Here is a 16912-nt window from a genome sequence, read left to right on the forward strand (position 1 = left end):
TGATGCCAGTCAGAGTAGACGATCCTGTACTCCATGGGCAAAAACCAAGGTAACTAAAGGCAGGTTCCTCTGTGGTTTCTCCTTACTTTTTTTTTAAATGGGAGGGCGTTTTATTCCCCCACCCCCGCACCCCTGAAGCACGCTCCCATCCCCATTATATTTTAAGAGAGAGTTCCCTGCGCGATGAGGAGGCGATGATCTGGGCTGTGGCGAAACAAAGAGCAAAGTCGGTGGGTGGCAACCGCAGCAGAGATGCAGAAAACAAGAATTATTATTATTATTATTTTTAAAAATGAAAATTAGATACCAACCCTAAGAGGGACAGCTTGAACTCCTTTGCCCAGACACCCCAACTCCAGTTGTGCGCCTGGCCAGATCTGCAGCGCCCTGTTTGCGCCGGCCCCCTTGGATCACGGCGCACCTGCTGGGGGACATCCCCCCGACCCACCTCCCAGTGCGCTCCCCCCCCCCAAAAAAACACAACACCACCCAAGCCAGCTCTGTCCTCCTCCCGTCGGGCGCCGATCCCTGGCTGCAGCCGGGGGAGGAATACCGCGAGAGTTGCAAGCGGCTTCCCTCGGCCCGGCTGCGAAGGTAGGGAGAGCGGGGGGGGAAGCGCGCGCGGGGGGTGGGGGCTTGGTTGTGGTTGTGTGTGTGTGGTTGTGTGTGTGCGAGCGACGTGGTGGCGGCGGCGAGGGGGGGTCTCCGCGCATGAGCCAGCGGCGGCGGCGGCGGCGCTTTGGCCGTGCGCATCGCTGGGGTGGCTGTGCGCGCCCGGGCCCCGCTGGCCGAGCGAGCGAGAGGAGCGCGCTGCCCGCCCGCGCCGAGGTAAGCCAAGAGCCCCCCGCCGGTGCCCGGCCCTCGCCTCGCCTCCCTCCGGCCCTTCCCCACCCGCAGAGGGGCTTTTACTCCGCCCGGTGGCCCCGGCCCGGCCTCGCCGGCCGCCTCCCCAGGGCTCGCCCGCTTCCTTTCGCCCCGCGGAGCTGGAGAGACCCCGGGCGAGGAGGAGGAAGAGGAAGAGGGAGGAGGGCGAGGGGGCCAGCAGGCAGCGCCTTCCCCAAAACCCCTCTCTCCTTCCCCCACCCCTCTTTTCTTTTCCTCCCATCCCTCTCTCTCTCTCTTTCTCTCTCTCTCTCTCTCTACCTTTCCTTCGTTCCTTCCCCTCTCTCTTTCTCCTCCTTCTACATAAAAAGTCGCCATTTTGCTTCATTGCTTTTCCTGGGCTTTTTAATTAATTATTTTGTATGCCTTCCGCCCCCCCACCCTCAACACCGCCCCGCGCGCTCGCCCCAAAGTGGGGGGGGGAGGGGCGCAGATTTCCTTTTCTTCCTTTCGGTCTATTTATATGTCCTTTTCTTCTTCTCCACCCCCACCCCCCACTCCGCACCTTATTTTGCATGCACGGAGATCAAACGATCGCGGGTGGAGGGCGGCTGTTGGTAGGGGATTTGTTTGTGTGTAGTGTATATGTGGGGTTTTTTTTAAAAAAAAAATCTCGACCCCCCCCTTTGCAACCCTCTCCCTTCCCAAACCCTCCTGCTTCTTCTCGCCCCCTGCAAGATTTTTATTTTTTAAAAAGAAGCAAGCGAAAGACACCCCCCCCGTGTTTGTTTGATTATCCGAGCTTATTTTCTGGGAATTGGGGAAGGGAAAGAAGGTGGTTGGGGGGGGGGAAGCAACCGAGCTCTGGAAATGTGGAAAAGCAGAGGAGGTTCGGAGCTTCCGAGAGCTTTGCTGCTTTGGGAAGCTCCCCCTGGAAGTGGATTAGAGTTGGGTGAGCCTGTCTTCTCTCTCTCCCTCCCCCCCCCATTGCAAACTAAGCGGCCTCGCCCCTGGGCAGCGACAGGTGGTGCGACCCCTTCCCCTTCTCCAACACACATGTCATGCACTTGGTGTTAGGCGCACTTGCCGAAAGTGGTGCAGAGCAGAGAGGTGGGTGGGGCCCAGGTGACGATGCTTGACCTACCTGCTCAGGTCACTTGGAGGTCGCAAGGGCAACCAGCTCTTGGGGGCTGCCCTGCCCTGCTTTGCCCTGCCCAGAGGTCAAGGTCAGGGGTGTCCGAGACGGAGATGAGGGTTGAGCCTGAACGACTTCCCTCCTTAATCCATGTGATCCTGGCTTGAGTCTACGGATGCACAAGCACCTAGATTGAGAAACTGGCTTTTTTGGGGGGAAGAAAGCACACCTGCTTTAGGGGCTGGGTCAAATGGCTGCAACCCTCCTGCTGCCCACAGGTGGACCTCGTCCTTTGGGGCGCCTGGCGAGTCTCGGATGCCTTGCCCCTGGGTCATGCCTTTGCCGTGAGGTACATTTGTGCGCCGTGCAGCAGCGAGGCAACTGGAGAGAGAGAGAGAGAGAGAGAGAGAGAGCGCAGCGAACATCGCCGTCTTCTTGGCGGGCTGGTAGGAAGGCCAGCGCAGGCTCACGCAGGGAAGGGGTGCAGCTCGGGGAAGAGCACCCCAGTCCAACCCCTGGCATAGGCCCGGGAAAGGCTCCCTGCCTGAAACGCCCTGGGGAGACGCTGCCAGTCAGTGTAGACAGTATTGAGCCGGGTGGACCAATGGTGCGGCTCGGTGCAAGGGAAGTTGCTTAATTCGGAAACATGAGAACTGGGGCAGTTTTAGGGACAGAGCTGAAGCTGTGTGCGTTGAACCTGGTCAACTCCAGGTAGGCGTGGGAATGCCTCCTGTCTGAACCCCTTGAGGGTTGCTGCCAGTCAGTGCTGGGCTATATGAGCCAGTTCGCTGCAAGGCAGATTCTGATGTTCCTGTGTCCCCCACCTACCTAAGGATTGATGGGGCTGGAGGCGCTGAAAAAGGAAATAGAGATCTTGGAAGAGGCTGCGGTATTATAAACCCCGCCTGCACCCACTTACCCCATTTATTTGGCAGGGTATGGGCGCTAACAAAACATTTCTGCTTTCAGTTTCGATCCCTACAGTACACACCTCCTGCTACTTCTTCCTCAAAACCAACCTTTCCTATCCAAACCTAAGCATCCTGGAAATTTTCTATACCAGATGGGACCATCAGCAGCCATGGGTCACAATAGCTAATTCGAACCTCCACATTCAGAGGTAGTCTATCTCTCAATATTAGTTGCCCGAGGGGGGGGGAGGGAGCCTTTTGCTTTTGTATTCTTATGGTTTCCCTGGGGGCACCTGATTGGCCTGTGTAGGAAACTGGATGCTCAATTAGGTAGACTTTTTTGTTTGATCTCGTTGGGCTTGTCTTAATGTGTGAATTGCATTTTCTTTCTCCATCCTTTTGGTATCCTTCTATCTCTTTGTAAGCTCCTTGGGGCAGGGACTCCCTCTTCCCTTCTGCTCATATTAACTATAACATGCCACATGGATTAATGGCAGAATGTGATCTATGTAATCGGGCTGCATTATAGGAGAAGGCAAGTTTTCAGGAGTATATCCATCTGGAACAAAGCATGCCGTCTAAACTTGATGTCTGCGGTGGAATATTTTGCATGTCTTGCAAAGGCAGGGCCTGGAGTCATATGAGGATGCTGTAGTTTGATGATGGTTTAGTTTGTTAAGTGCACAGCTGCCTTTGCCCTTCTCAGGGTGGTAGTCAACGAAGTTTTACTCCGAGTAGACCCATTGAAATTAATGGACCAAATTCAGACATGTTCATTCCTTTCAGAGGATCATGCACTAAGTAAAACGTAGTTGAGAGAAGAGAAGGTTAAGGGGTGATATGATAACCATGTTCAAATATATAAAAGGATGTCATATAAAGGAGGGAGAAATGTTGTTTTCTGCTGCTCCAGAGAAGCGGACACGGAGCAACGGATTCAAACTACAAGAAAGAAAATTCCACCTAAACATTAGGAAGAACTTCCTGACAGTAAGAGCTGTTCGGCAGTGGAATTTGCTGCCAAGGAGTGTGGTGGAGTCTCCTTCTTTGGAGGTCTTTAAGCAGAGGCTTGACAGCCATCTGTCAGGAATGCTTTGATGGTGTTTCCTGCTTGGCAGGGGGTTGGACTGGATGGCCCTTGTGGTCTCTTCCAACTCTATGATTCTATGATTCTATTCTATGATTCTATGAATACAGTTGTGCCTTGGATCACGAACGCCTTGGCTCCCGAACAAATCGGCTCCTGAACGATCGAAACCTGGAGGTGAGTGTTCCGGTTTTCGAACGATTTTTGGAAGCTGAACGTCCAGCGTGGCCTGCAGTCAATCAGAAGCCGCGCTTTGGTTTTCAAACGTTTTGGGAGTCGAAGGGAATTCCCGAACGGATTCCGTTCGACTCCCAAGGTACGAGTGTACCACCCAAAGAGTCTCGGAGGGTAGGTCACTATTATTTCACAGGGAGAAAAACTGAGGCTGACAAATTTGCAGATGTACCTAAGACTACAGAGTGAGCTCCAATCCCCGGGCAAATTATTTGCTGGGTTCTACTGATTTATTTGCTCAGAAAGTCTTTTTTTTAAGAAAAGGATAAGTCAGATAGTCTTGGAATTTCTGTGCATTTGTTCCTCCTTTAGTTCCTTTCAGAAATGATTGATTGACGGCATTTAACGTCCTTTAAAATTATCATTACGGTGTTTTCACATTTGCCTTTTTACGCCTGCTGGCAGTGCGGTTGTGGGAGGTGATCGTTAATCCTCTGAGAAAGGAACCTTGAAATCATGGGATGCGCACACAGATTTCCCGTTCAACTGATGGAGGGGAATTATACCCGTTTTAAAGCTTATCCGTTTAAAAGTGCTGTGCACGGAATCTGTTCCATTCAAAACAGGTTCTTTTCTTTTTGTCTCTCCCCCCCCCCCTTAAATGCAATGGCTGCGGAAGCAAGGAAAAGGAAAAGAGTCCGTTCTTAATTTAATCCAGGTTTTGGCGGGTGGGCGGAGGAGAAGAGCTCTCCATGTCCAAGAACTTTTGTTGTAAGAAACTCACACACACACACACACACACAAACCACACCAGCAAAAACTACACATCTTGCATAAAATGAAAGGGAAGGGAATTGTAGAAATCAGTAGGAGGCTTGGAAATCATTTTCCTTTTGCAAGACCTATGTTTACTGCAGCAAACAACTCCCTAAACTGTGCTTTGCCTAGTGACCCTCGCTGTCAATTTCTCCCCTGCAACCCGTTCCTTCCAAGCCATCTCTCCCCAAACAGCATCCAAGTCTGCAGATGAACCCAGTGGGGTATGTGGAGCAACTCAGATGGAGAGATGGTTGGAGGAATGCAATAGTCAAGGGCAGGGGTCTCCAGGCTACGACCTGGGGGCCACATACGACCCCCGAGGCTCTTTTATGTGGCCCCCGGGGACCCCCATCGCCTGCTGCTGCTATCCACTCTTACTGGCGCGGTGTGGCACAGCTGCCGACTTCCGACCCGGAAAAGTGACGGAAATAGCTTGTGCGCATGCACAAGCGTCATTTCCGGTGTACTTCTGGGTTGGAGGAGGCTTCTGCACATGCACACAAGCTATTTCCGGCGCTTTCCAGGTCGGAAGTGTGCCAAAAATAGCGTTTGTGCATGCGCATGGGCGCGCTCCCGTGCGCGCTCCCTCACCCTCCGGCCCACCACACAATCGGCGCGGTGGGCATCCGGCCCAAAGCTGGGTAAGTTTGGGGACCCCTGGTCAAGGGGAAGGTTTATAGCCCTGCCCCGCCCCGCCCCGCTCACTTGCCCAGGGATTCTCCTGGGGCATCTGCGTGTGCAGAAGGTCTCGACTTCGATTCCCAGCATTTCCAGGTGAGGCTGGCCAACTCCTGTGTAAAATATCCCGGAGGTGTGCTGCCAGTCCGTGCCAGTATTACTGAGCCAGGTGGATCAAGGCAGCTTTCTGTGGTCTTATGTCTTGTATTGCAAACATGGGTTTGGGACATTCTGCTTTAGGAGTGGAGCTGTCGGGAGTTGATATCTTGTGTGTCAGCAAGTTTGGTGCCCTGGACGCCACTGCTGCCAGGCGGGCTAGTTCCCTGCCTAGGATGGGGCAACTGTAGAGCTTGCTGGTGTTGCCACCTTAATGATAGAGAGACCTGCATCCTCGTTGAGATGCTGTTACTATCCTGCTTCAGACCTCCCCAGACCTGGAGCTTCTCCCAAGCTGAATAATAGTAATACCCTGCCCATGTGGCTGGGTTGCCCCAGCCCCTCTGGGCAGGTCCAACACATAAAAACAATATACAGTGGTACCTTGGTTCTCAAACTTAATCCGTTCCGGAAGTCTGTTCCAAAACCAAAGCGTTCCAAAACCAAGGCGCGCTTTCCCATAGAAAGTAACGCAAAATGGATTAATCCATTCCAGACTTTTAAAAACAACCCCTAAAACAGCAATTTAACATGAATTTTACTACAGTGGTACCCCGGTTTAAGTACACAATTGGTTCCGGGGAGCTGTTTGCTCCCCGAAAAGTACTTAAACGGAGCAGCGATAGTGCGCATGTGCAAAGCGCAATACAGTGCTTCTGCGCGTGCCGCGGAACCTGGAAGTAAACACTTCCGGGGCCGCGGAGTACTCAAACCGAAAGTACTCAAACCGCAGCAAACTTAAACCGAGGTATGACTGTATCTAACGAGACCATTGATCCATAAAATGAAAGCAATAAACAATGTACTGCAGTCACACAATCAATCAATCAATCAGCAGCTGAACTGGGTTCCACACAGTCACAAAAACAAAACAAAAAGAGCCGCAAAACCAAAAAAATGCAAAATAAATAGCAAAAACAGACAGACCTCAGCGTAACACTCAAAACGGAAGTGTGGCACTCAAATCGGAAGCCTAACACTCAAAATGGAGCACGTTCGGCTTCCAAAAAAAGTTCACAAACCGGAACACACACTCCCGGGTTTGCAGTGTTTGGGTTCCAAGTTGTTTGAGTACCAAGGCGTTTGAGAACCAAGGTACCACTGTAACATCAAACATTAAAAACTTCCCTATACAGTGGATGCTCGGGTCGCGAATGTGATCCCTGCGGGAGGCATGTTCGCAACCCACAGTGCCGCATCTGCGCACGCGCGGGTCACAATTCGGCGCTTCTGCGCCTGCTCAAGCGCCGAAACCCGGAAGTAGCCTGTTCCGGGACTTCTGGGTTCGGCGTGGTCCACAACCCGAAAACATCCAACCTGAAGTTATGACTGTACAGGGCTGCCTTCAGATGTCTTCTAAAAGTTGTATAGTTATTTATCTGTTTGACATCTGGCAGGAGGGTGTTCCCTCAGAGCTGGACCTCAATGTCTGGGCTGAACAATGGAGGTGGAGACGCTCCTTCAGGTATACTGGGCCGAGGCCATTTAGAGCTTTAAAGGTCACTTTGAATTGTTCTCGGAAGTATACTGGGAGCCAGTGAAGGTCTTTTAGGACACTTAATGAAAAGTGCAGGCTGTCAGTGTGGGATGTCACCTGAGTGCAAGGCCTCTGTGAAGTTTCAAATATCCTCTTTTTAAAAATTAACATTAGTGAACATATGTGCAAAACCGTGTTTATGGAAGACAATCTTACTCGGCTACGAGTGATCGCCAAAGAAAGAAAGAAAGAAAGAAAGAACTTTTTGAAATGATTGTTAATATTTTTTAAAGAGAATTTCAGTTCAAAGAAAGTGAAGAAAAAGAAAGGGGGGACAAAACTACAGGTTTTATTCTCTCTTTTCAGTATGTGCACTTCTGATAACAAATTTTAAAATGGAGCTGGCCTGTGCTTTGGTGCAAAGCACTGGTGTTTATTGACGTACTTGACTTTAAAAACACAGACATACTGGAAAAATTGCACAATATTTTACTAGAAACATTTGAAATAAATGTTTTTGTGTGTGAGAGAGAGGGGGGGGAAACACCCGCAACAATCGAAGCTTAAAAATAAAATATTTATTAAAAACAGCCCACAAAATGTTTATTGTTCCAAATTACACAAAATTAGCCGAACATATTAATGAACTGAATTAGGAATAGCAAACTCCTCAAGACAGTCATAGAAATACAGGCCAGGTATTGCTTTGCATGTTTACTCGGAAGCAAGTGCCGCTAAACTAAAGGGAGATTACAGTCATACCTCGGTTTGCGACTGCAATTCGTTCCGGGGAGCCAGTCGCTCCCTGAGTTCGTCGTAAACCGAGGGGCTCTTCTGCGCATGCACGAAGCGCCAATAGAGCACTTCTGTGCATGCGTGCACTGCGCAGATCACTTCTGCGCATCCGCACGCCGCGGAACCCGGATGTAAACACTTCCGGGTCCACGGCGGTTGCAAACCGATCGGTCGCAAACGGAGGCGGTCGCAAACCGAGGTATGACTGTACTTCCAAGTAAGAGTGCATGAGTTACTTTTCAGACAATGCAATTTACGATAGATGTTGCTGCTCAACACTGGAGCGAACCATTTATTTCTGTTACTAAAGACTGAGAAAATGGCACCAGAACACTAAGCAGGTGTATGGCGAAGTAGACCGAATCGGTATCTTTACTACGCCGCAGCAAGACAGGTTGGTAACTAGGGGTGGAGCAACAGCAACAATAATGTGATTAAAAAATAAAAACAACATCCAGACCCAAACCCAGAGCCGCCAAACACTTTCTGCATTTAAGAAATGAGGAAACAGACAACCTAATCGGATAGGTTTAGGGATTCAGGGGTGCCTAATGTGGGATGAGACCCCCCCCCCATTTTCAAGGAGGGTGCTGGGGTCCCTCAGTATTTTTTGGCCACCTGGCACGTACGTCGGGACTGTCCACACTTCCGCTTCTTTCCCCATGCCTAAAAGCACAGGTCCAGACGGTTTTCCATTTGCCCCCCGCCGCTTTCCCTGGGAAAACCCGTCCGCGGAAAACCCCAGTTGGCATTTGGTCTTATTCAGTGTTCCGGTGCTGGTTTTCCAAGGAGAGAGGAAAATTGGAGTGTGGATGAGCCCTCAGTTCCCAAACTTGTGTCTGGGATGGACCTTACTAGATGGAAGGTGGGTGCTCTCAAATTTTTTAATCTCTCTTTATAGCTGACTAGCATGTCAGGGAGATAGTTCTTTCCTCCCCAACATAAGTTTATATGATAAGAGTTTTGATGTTTTAAATCCAGCTTACGGGTCTCTGAACGGTTCAACCCAGAAAGAAACTGCCATTTCAGGTAGAACCAGGCCATTGCTTCTTTATTTGCAATGTGTGGTAATCATCTGATTTTTACTCTCTGCGGTGGCTACCCAACTGTGGAATGCCCTCCCCTGGGAACAGGTAGGTAGCCGTGTTGGTCTGGATCGAAGTAAAATAAAAAAATTCCTTCAGTAGCACCTTAAAGACCAACTAAGTTTTTATTTTGGTATGAGCTTTCGTGTGCATGCACACTTCTTCAGATATCTGAAGAAGTGTGCATGCACACGAAAGCTCATACCAAAATAAAAACTTAGTTGGTCTTTAAGGTGCTACTGAAGGAATTTTTTTATTTTACTCCCCTGGGAAGTTCGCCTGGCGCCTTCATTATACACCTTTAGGCACCAGGCAAAAACATTCCTTTTTAACCAGACCTTTGGGTGATCTGATTTACGTCCTATGCTCTTTAAAAAAATTTTTTTTTGGGGGGGGGTGCTATTGGGTTGTTTTTATTTTTATTAGTTATTTTGTGGTTTTATATCTTGATTTTATTCTGTGAACCACCATGAGACCCCCAGGTATAGGGCAGTATATAAATTTGATCAATCAATCAAAGTAATACTCAGAGTAGTAAACCCATTGAAATCAATAAGCCTAACGAAGGGCTCACCCAAACGGTTTTTTGTGATGAGTTTCTAGGCACAGGTCCAAGCAGTTGTGTGTGTGTTTTGTCCTGACACTTTCCCCAGGAAAACCCGCTTTTTACCGCTGAATTGGAGCGAACGGCAGTTGGGTTCCCCACAGATTGACAGATTGCTCCGAATCAACGGTAAAACGGCAAGGCGATAGCCTTCCGGTTTGGTCGCCATCACTGCCTCCTGTGAGCTGCATGAAGAAGTCCTTTGTTTTTTGTACTCTGACTCCTCCAGCATTCACCTTCGTTCGTTGTCCATGCGTTCTGGCGTTGTAAGAGGGAGAGAAAGTTTTGTCTTGTCTATATCGGTGTTTTCCAAACTCGGGTCCCCAGATGTTTCTGGACTACAACTCCAGTCATCCCTAGTTGGCAAGACCAGTGGTCAGTAATAATAACATTAATTAATTAATTACCCTGCCCATCTGGCCGGGTCTCCCCAGCCACTCTGGGCGGCTTCCAACAGAAGAATAAAACACAATAATCTACTAAACATTAAAAGCCTCCCTGAACAGGGCTGCCTTCAGATGTCTCCTAAAAGTCTGGTAGTTGTTTTCCTTTTTGACATCTGTTGGGAGGGCGTTCCACAGGGTAGGCGCCACCACCGAGAAGGCCCTCTGCCTAGTTGGCTTCTCGCAACGAGGGAACCGCCAGAAGGCCCTCGGTGCTGGACCTCAGTGTCCGGGCAGAATGATGGAGGTGGAGACGCTCCTTCAGGTATACTGGGGATATACTCCTTCAGGTATACTTCAGGGATTATGGGAATTGTCGTCTAAAAAAAACCAGATGGAGACCCATGTTTGGGGAAACCCTGGTCTATATCCTTTACTTGACTCTTCAAGGAGAACGTCACCCCATCCAAAAGAGGCTGGATCTCAGATTCTGGACCAGCTGCTCTCCAGGAGAGAGATAACCTCTGCATTGTGCACGGATCCTGTCCACATCTCTTCTGTTCTGGCACATAAGAAGATGATGATTCTCAGTTCCGCAAATGCAATACATCCAGCTTCTCCCCTGGCTTCCACCCCAGTGTTAAATGCCAATCCCTCTTGGGCTTGCCGGTCAGAAGGTCAGCAGTTCAAATCCCCACAACGGAGTGAGCTCCCGTTGCTCTGTCCCAGCTCCTGCCAACCTGGCAGTTCGAAAGCACTCCAGTGCAAGTAGATAGATAGGTACCGCTGCGGCAGGAAGGTAAACAGAGTTTCCGTGCACTCTGGCTTCTGTCACGGTGTTCCGTTGCACCAGAAGCGGTTCAGTCATGCTGGCCACATGACCCAGAAAGCCATCTGAACAAACGCCGGCTCCCTCGGCCTGAAAGCGAGATGAGTGCCACAACCCCATAGTCACATATGGACTTGACCGTCCAGGGGTCCTTTACCTTTACCTTTTTTACTAACCCATGAGCTTTAATCGTCCCAGAGAAATAGACGTCAAAAAAACCTGCAGAGTCAAGAGGCCTTTCAGAATTCCTTCTATCCTCCATGTTGTTGTTGTTGTTGTTTTTTGCTTCAGGTCGGTTTCCCAGGTATTAAGCCTAATGTGGTCCCAGGCAAAGAGCCAGGCAGAGCCTTTGGCATTATTAATTAATGGCTAAGTTGCTACAAATGGCCACATTGCGGATTAACTTTTTTTTTTTAAGGGGGGAAGGGAAGAGTTGGGTCGGTCAAAGCCGAAATATAACAAAGACTTCTGTCCTGAAGGAGTGATCAAGCTAAAGCGTTGCTTTCTAGCCTGATTTGCCTGATAATCAGGTTGTTCTACAAAACGCTCGCTCAAGAGAAAGCAAAGAATTATCTGCGTCAGCTTCCAGCAGTGCTTTGGGGGGGGGTGTCATTCTGCAAAATGACATTCTCAGACATGGCAGAAACTACACCGAAGGCCTTCCGTGGGCCTGGGAGCAATTGGCGTTTTGCAGAAAATCTACCGTAGTCATTACCACCCAGGACCGGAGGTGATGCAGGAGTGCTTAATTCCAGGCATCCGCCACCGACCACATTAACAGCATTCTTTTAAAGCGTTGCGATGCCAGTTTAGACAAATCATGGCTTCCCCCAAAGAATTCTGGGAGCTGTAGTTTAAGCGCCCCAAGAATTACTAGGGAACACGCCCCCCCCCCCGTTCACAGAGCTACAATTCTCAGAGTGGTTTAACAACCAGTCCGTCTTCATGGGGAACTCTGGGAATTTTAGCTCTGAGTAGGCTAGCAACTCTCGGCACCTTTAACCAAAGCTACAGCTCCCAGAATTCTTTGGGTGAAGCCACGACTGTCCAAAGTGGTACTCTAGTGCTTTAAATTTATGGTGCGCATGTGGGTCTAACCCTGCAGTTAACACCCTGCAGTTAAAGTTGCTCTTGTGTCTTGAATGGGGGGGGGAGAGAGAGAGATGGCTTCCAATAGTAACCTGGCTTAACGCTCATCGTTATATAGGAAAGACCGCTTAAATGATTCATACCGAGAATTTAGATAAGGCTCACGTTTCCCTGTTTAGAACAGTTTCCCCATTAATAGGGAAAATTGGAAATTTATCGCTCAGATCTCCTCATTAAAACCCGCTCCCTCTCCCCTCCTGATGTCTCGTCATGAAAATGAGAAAAGAAACAAAAGAGAAGAACCCTCTGCATGGAGGGTCTACAAGGCCCAACAGAGAAATCATGATTATTCACTTTTTCTGTATTTGCACTTGGGCTGAGCGCGTCTCCCTGAATTCTTTAATGGGGGAGCTTCAACCTCAGCGGCTGTTGAATTGCTGCTAATCCTGGGCTGGGGAATCTGCTGCCTTCCAGACATTTGCTGGACTACAACTCACAGCATCCCCGACTGCTGGCCATGCAGGATGGGAATTGGAGTCCAGTGGCTTCTGGAGGCCTGCAGATTCTCCAAGCCTGTGCTAATCGTGTATATTTGGGGAATCGGCCTCCTGTTCTTAAAAAGAGGCAGGATCCGGCTGCTTTCTTATATAGCAGGTGGCAGGTGCAACCCATTTCTTCCTTCTATTAAGCTCCGTTCTCATGTCGAGCAATCGGCCTGTTTGATCGTGTCCTTTCTCCTTTGCTTTTAGCCATGGCAGATTCATATTCCTACAGAGGTGGGAAGAAAGTGGCTGGAACTAGCAAGACCAGCGCAGACAAAGACAGCAGCAAGGCAGAGATGAAGATAAACCCGGCGTATGAGCAGTCAAGGCTTGGTGAGTAAGCGTACCGCCTTTTCCAGCTGCAATAGGAAGGGCTTCGTTTGAATTAAGAGACGCGCCGTTGGCTACCCGTCTCACGGCAGTGCACAGAAATGAATAGCTAGGAAGCACATACAGGTCAGGGTACTTGATAAGTTAACACTTTGGTTAAATAAAAGTCATTCCATTGCCTGCTAGCAAATGTTGTCCCCCCACCGAAACGAAACCCAGTACAGTGGTACCTCGCAAGACAAATGCCCTGCAAGACGAATGCGTCTTGCGATCTGATGGTGACTCGCAAGACGAATTCGCTTTGCGAAAAATTCGTCTTGCGAATCGTGGTTTCCCATAGGAATGCATTGAAATTTAATTAATGCGTATTTTGCCTATGGGCAAAAAAAGAAATTTCCATGCATTCCCATGGGAAACCGCGATTCGCAAGACGAATTTTTCGCAAAACGAATTGACTCGCGGAACGAATTAAATTCGTCTTGCGAGGTACCACTGTACTTTGGAACAGTAACTCAGATTGCAAACGGCCGTCCTCAAGTTTTTTGAGCTTTGACGAGTTGAGAACACAGTTGGCTTCTGATGTTGGGGGCAGTTCCTGCACAAGTTGCCGTTGCCCTTACTCAACAAACCGTCTGAGCTTCCACAGTCTAAATTGGTTAGGATGTTGCCTTCCATTCAAAACGTACTCATAGAATCGCAGAGTTGGAAGGGGCACCCAAGGGTCATCTAGTTCAACCCCAGCCATGCAGGGATCTTAGCCACCCAACCTTTCTGTTTAGCATTGGCAACATTGTACGTGGGAACAAACAGCCTAGGCGGGGTTGAAAGAGATGCTTGCCACTTGTGTGAAAGCACATCCAACCAACGTTGTAGGTCTGGTAGGTCTTTTTCGTTTTCAAGTTTACAAGAATGCGCTGCGGAAAGGGCACAAGACAACGCAAGTGAGCAAGAATGCAGTGCAGATGGAGTAGCCAGTGCTAGTTAGCTAGAACACACTGCATATAGTGTGCAGAGTGTCTGAGGACCGGACATTTGCAGGGAAACCAAAATGCTTGTTTACAAAGCTATTGTACTACCAACCTTAGAACAGTATATGCTTGTGAAACATGGACCACTTATAAACGCCATCTCCAACTCCTCGAAAGATTCCATCAACGGGGGTCTCCGAAAACTTTTACACATCACTTGGGAAGACAGGCGAACTAATACCAGTGTCCTGGAAGAAGCAAAGATCACCAGTGTTGAAATATGATTCTTCAACATCAACTTCATTAGACTGGTCATGTTGTGCGGATGCCTGATGATCATCTTCCAAAGCAACTACTCTATTCTGAACTTAAAAATGGAAAGCGTAATGCTGGTGGTCAACAAAAGAGGTTTAAAGACTCTCTCAAGACAAATCTAAAAAAAAATGCAGTATAAACACTGACAACTGGGAAACACTGGCCTGCGAGCGCTCTAATTGGAGAACAGCCTTTACCAAAGATGTCATGGACTTTGAAGACACTCGAACTCAGGAAGAAAGGGAGAAACGTGCTAAGAAGGAAGCATGCTTGGCAAACCCTCACTGTGATTAACTCCTGCATGGAAACCTATGTCCCCAATGTGGAAGGACGTGTGGATCCAGAATCGGCCTCCACCGTCACTTACGGACTCATTGTTACGACTGTGTTCATGGAAGGCAATCTTACTCAGCTAGAGGGATCGCCCAAGAAGAAGTGCTCAGCGCCGAATCTTCTTGGTCATGCGGCAGAAAGCGATTTAAATCAACAAAATGTCAGATGGACAGATGTATTAATTCAATCCACCTTGTCATTCTTCCCCATTCTGTTTTCAGGAAATGCAACTAACGATAAAACGGAAGGCAAAAGGAAAGGGAGGCCAAAGGCAGACAGCCAGGCCCTGAAGGATATTCCGGTAAGATTTTAATTGTATTTCGTTTCTTTTCTTGGGAACTGGGGGAAAGGAAGTAGAGACAGGACAGGGCAAGCTTGGTGCATTTGAGCGCAGGAGGGGGCCTGATCGTGGTTCCAGGTCTTTTCTCTGGGAAGCCTTTGATTTGATGTGAGATACTGGGGATAGCGCATTCAGAAGTTTTGCTTTCATTCCTCTTGCATTAAGTGGGTCTTCCCCCCTCCCCTCTGCTCCACGGATGTTTCCTATATCACAGCTGCCTCTGATGAACCAGTGGAAAGAAGAGTTCAAGGTCCACTCCAGGGTGAAATGCCCCAACTCGGGCTGTTGGCTCGAATTCCCCAGCATCTATGGCCTGAAGTACCACTACCAGCGCTGTCAAGGGGCAAGGAGGATGGAGGTGTGTGTTCTGTTTTGGTAACCCATATTTACAGATTGTGTTATTGTCCGTACCAAATGTGGCCCCTCTAAACACTGCTTTGACCCTGCCAGAGCTTGGCTGTCTTAATTTATATCATGGATAGGCAAACTAAGGCCCAGATCCGGCCCAATCGCCTGCTAAATCCAGCCTGCGGACGGCCCGGGAATCAGCGTGTTTTTACATGAGTAGAATGTGTGCTTTTATCTAAAATGCATTTCTGGGTTATTTGTGAGGCATAGGAATTCATTCATTGGTTTTTTTTCTTTCAAAATATAGTCCAGCCCCCCCCCCCCGCAAGGTCTGAGGGACATTGGACCGGCCCCCTGCTGAAAAAGTTTGCTGACCCCTGATTTATATGCATACACGCACTTAGGGAAGTGGGAGAATTCGATTCGATTAGCATTTAAAAGGCAAACATACCAAATTTGCACGTTCCGAAACAATGCACAAACCAAAACACAGCCAACATTTGAAATCTGCACTTCTCCAAATTTTGCAATGCAGTTCTCCAGCCCCAGTCGCAGGAAGGCATTTTAGTTCCCCCCCCCCAAAAAAGTGCAATGTCAGGGAAGATCACTTTGCAAAAAGGAGAAATTTGCACTAAAATGCTGAGGAAGTAATGAAGACTTAAAAAGAATAAATCACAAACTAATTTGGCAATGTGGAGGACTGAATTTAAGATTAGGAAAATGAGAAACTCAAGAGAAACCGAAACTGAAAGATTTTCCCATCCCTGCACACCAACCCACAAGCCTTGGTTGTGCTAGCACTGCCGTTACAAGACCAAATTACAAGTCTTGCCCGCCGTGGCTTTTGATGTTGTTGCCGCAAGGCGGGTTCTGAACCAGCCAGCCAGTCATTTGCTGTTCAGCTTCTAGTACCATTTGAAGCCACAGAGGTATTTAGATTCTGCTGCCTTACACTGTGCTAGAAAACCAGTCCCATCTAGTTCAGTATTGTCTACCCTGACTGGCAGCAGCTTGCCAGGGTTTCAGGCAGGGGACAGCCCTCCCTGGATATGCCTTGAAGACTAAGTTGGGAGTGTTCTGCTTGCAAAAGAGGTGCTCTGCCACTGGGCTACCCCTGTCCTCTAATTTGCCTCTCTCCCCACTTGCGATTCCTGCATTATTCAGTGGCATCCTGCCCTGCAACATAACTTTCTCAGATCCCAAGGACCTGGTCAGGTGCAACATCACCGTAGCTGCAAACCTCTCTTCCAAAGGAGACCTGATGCATCTCACTTTATCCCGCCCTCCAAGAGCAGAGCTCCCCTGCTTAGACAAGTTTGGGCAGTTGTTTGAAGTGCGAATTAACTTCTCCTGGGACACCGTTGTCTGCACTCATCTGCACTGCTCCATTTACTTTGCACTTGTGTTATTTTGACAAATGCTTATTGAGACTCTCCGAGTTGCTTTGAGCTTGGAAGGGAAAATCGTAGCCGGAGGAGCAGGAAGGAAATGCCCAAACTTGCCTAAGCGGGGAATTTTTTTTAGGATTACAGTTAAGTAGCAGGAGTTTGCATTCATACCTCTGGCCTGCAGGGTGTTGGGCAGAGTGATATTTATACTGTGGGTTCTGTGATCATTCAGTACAATTGAAGAAATTGGTTTGTATCCTAGGAAATGTCAGCTTTCATGTTACGGAAAAACAGAAAAACATGC

General features: G+C 48.8%; 1 protein-coding gene across 4 annotated transcripts in view; it reads left to right on the plus strand.

Annotated features, from left to right (window-relative positions):
- Nucleotides 1-471: 471 nt before the first annotated feature.
- ZNF512B (zinc finger protein 512B) overlaps nt 472-16912 on the plus strand; it is a 39067-nt gene continuing 22626 nt past the window's right edge. For 2 of the 4 annotated variants that reach the window (XM_060277356.2, XM_088674747.1), the window contains exons 1-4: nt 472-594; nt 12794-12919; nt 14754-14833; nt 15087-15230. In XM_060277356.2, the coding sequence (XP_060133339.1) occupies nt 12796-12919; nt 14754-14833; nt 15087-15230 (348 nt within the window). In that variant the 5' untranslated portion in view covers nt 472-594; nt 12794-12795. The other 2 variants (XM_088674746.1, XM_060277355.2) reach the window with 2 other exon arrangements.

This window comes from Zootoca vivipara, chromosome 7 (genome assembly GCF_965207765.1).
Source record: "Zootoca vivipara chromosome 7, rZooViv2.hap1.1, whole genome shotgun sequence".
Taxonomy (NCBI): Eukaryota; Metazoa; Chordata; class Lepidosauria; order Squamata; family Lacertidae; genus Zootoca; species Zootoca vivipara.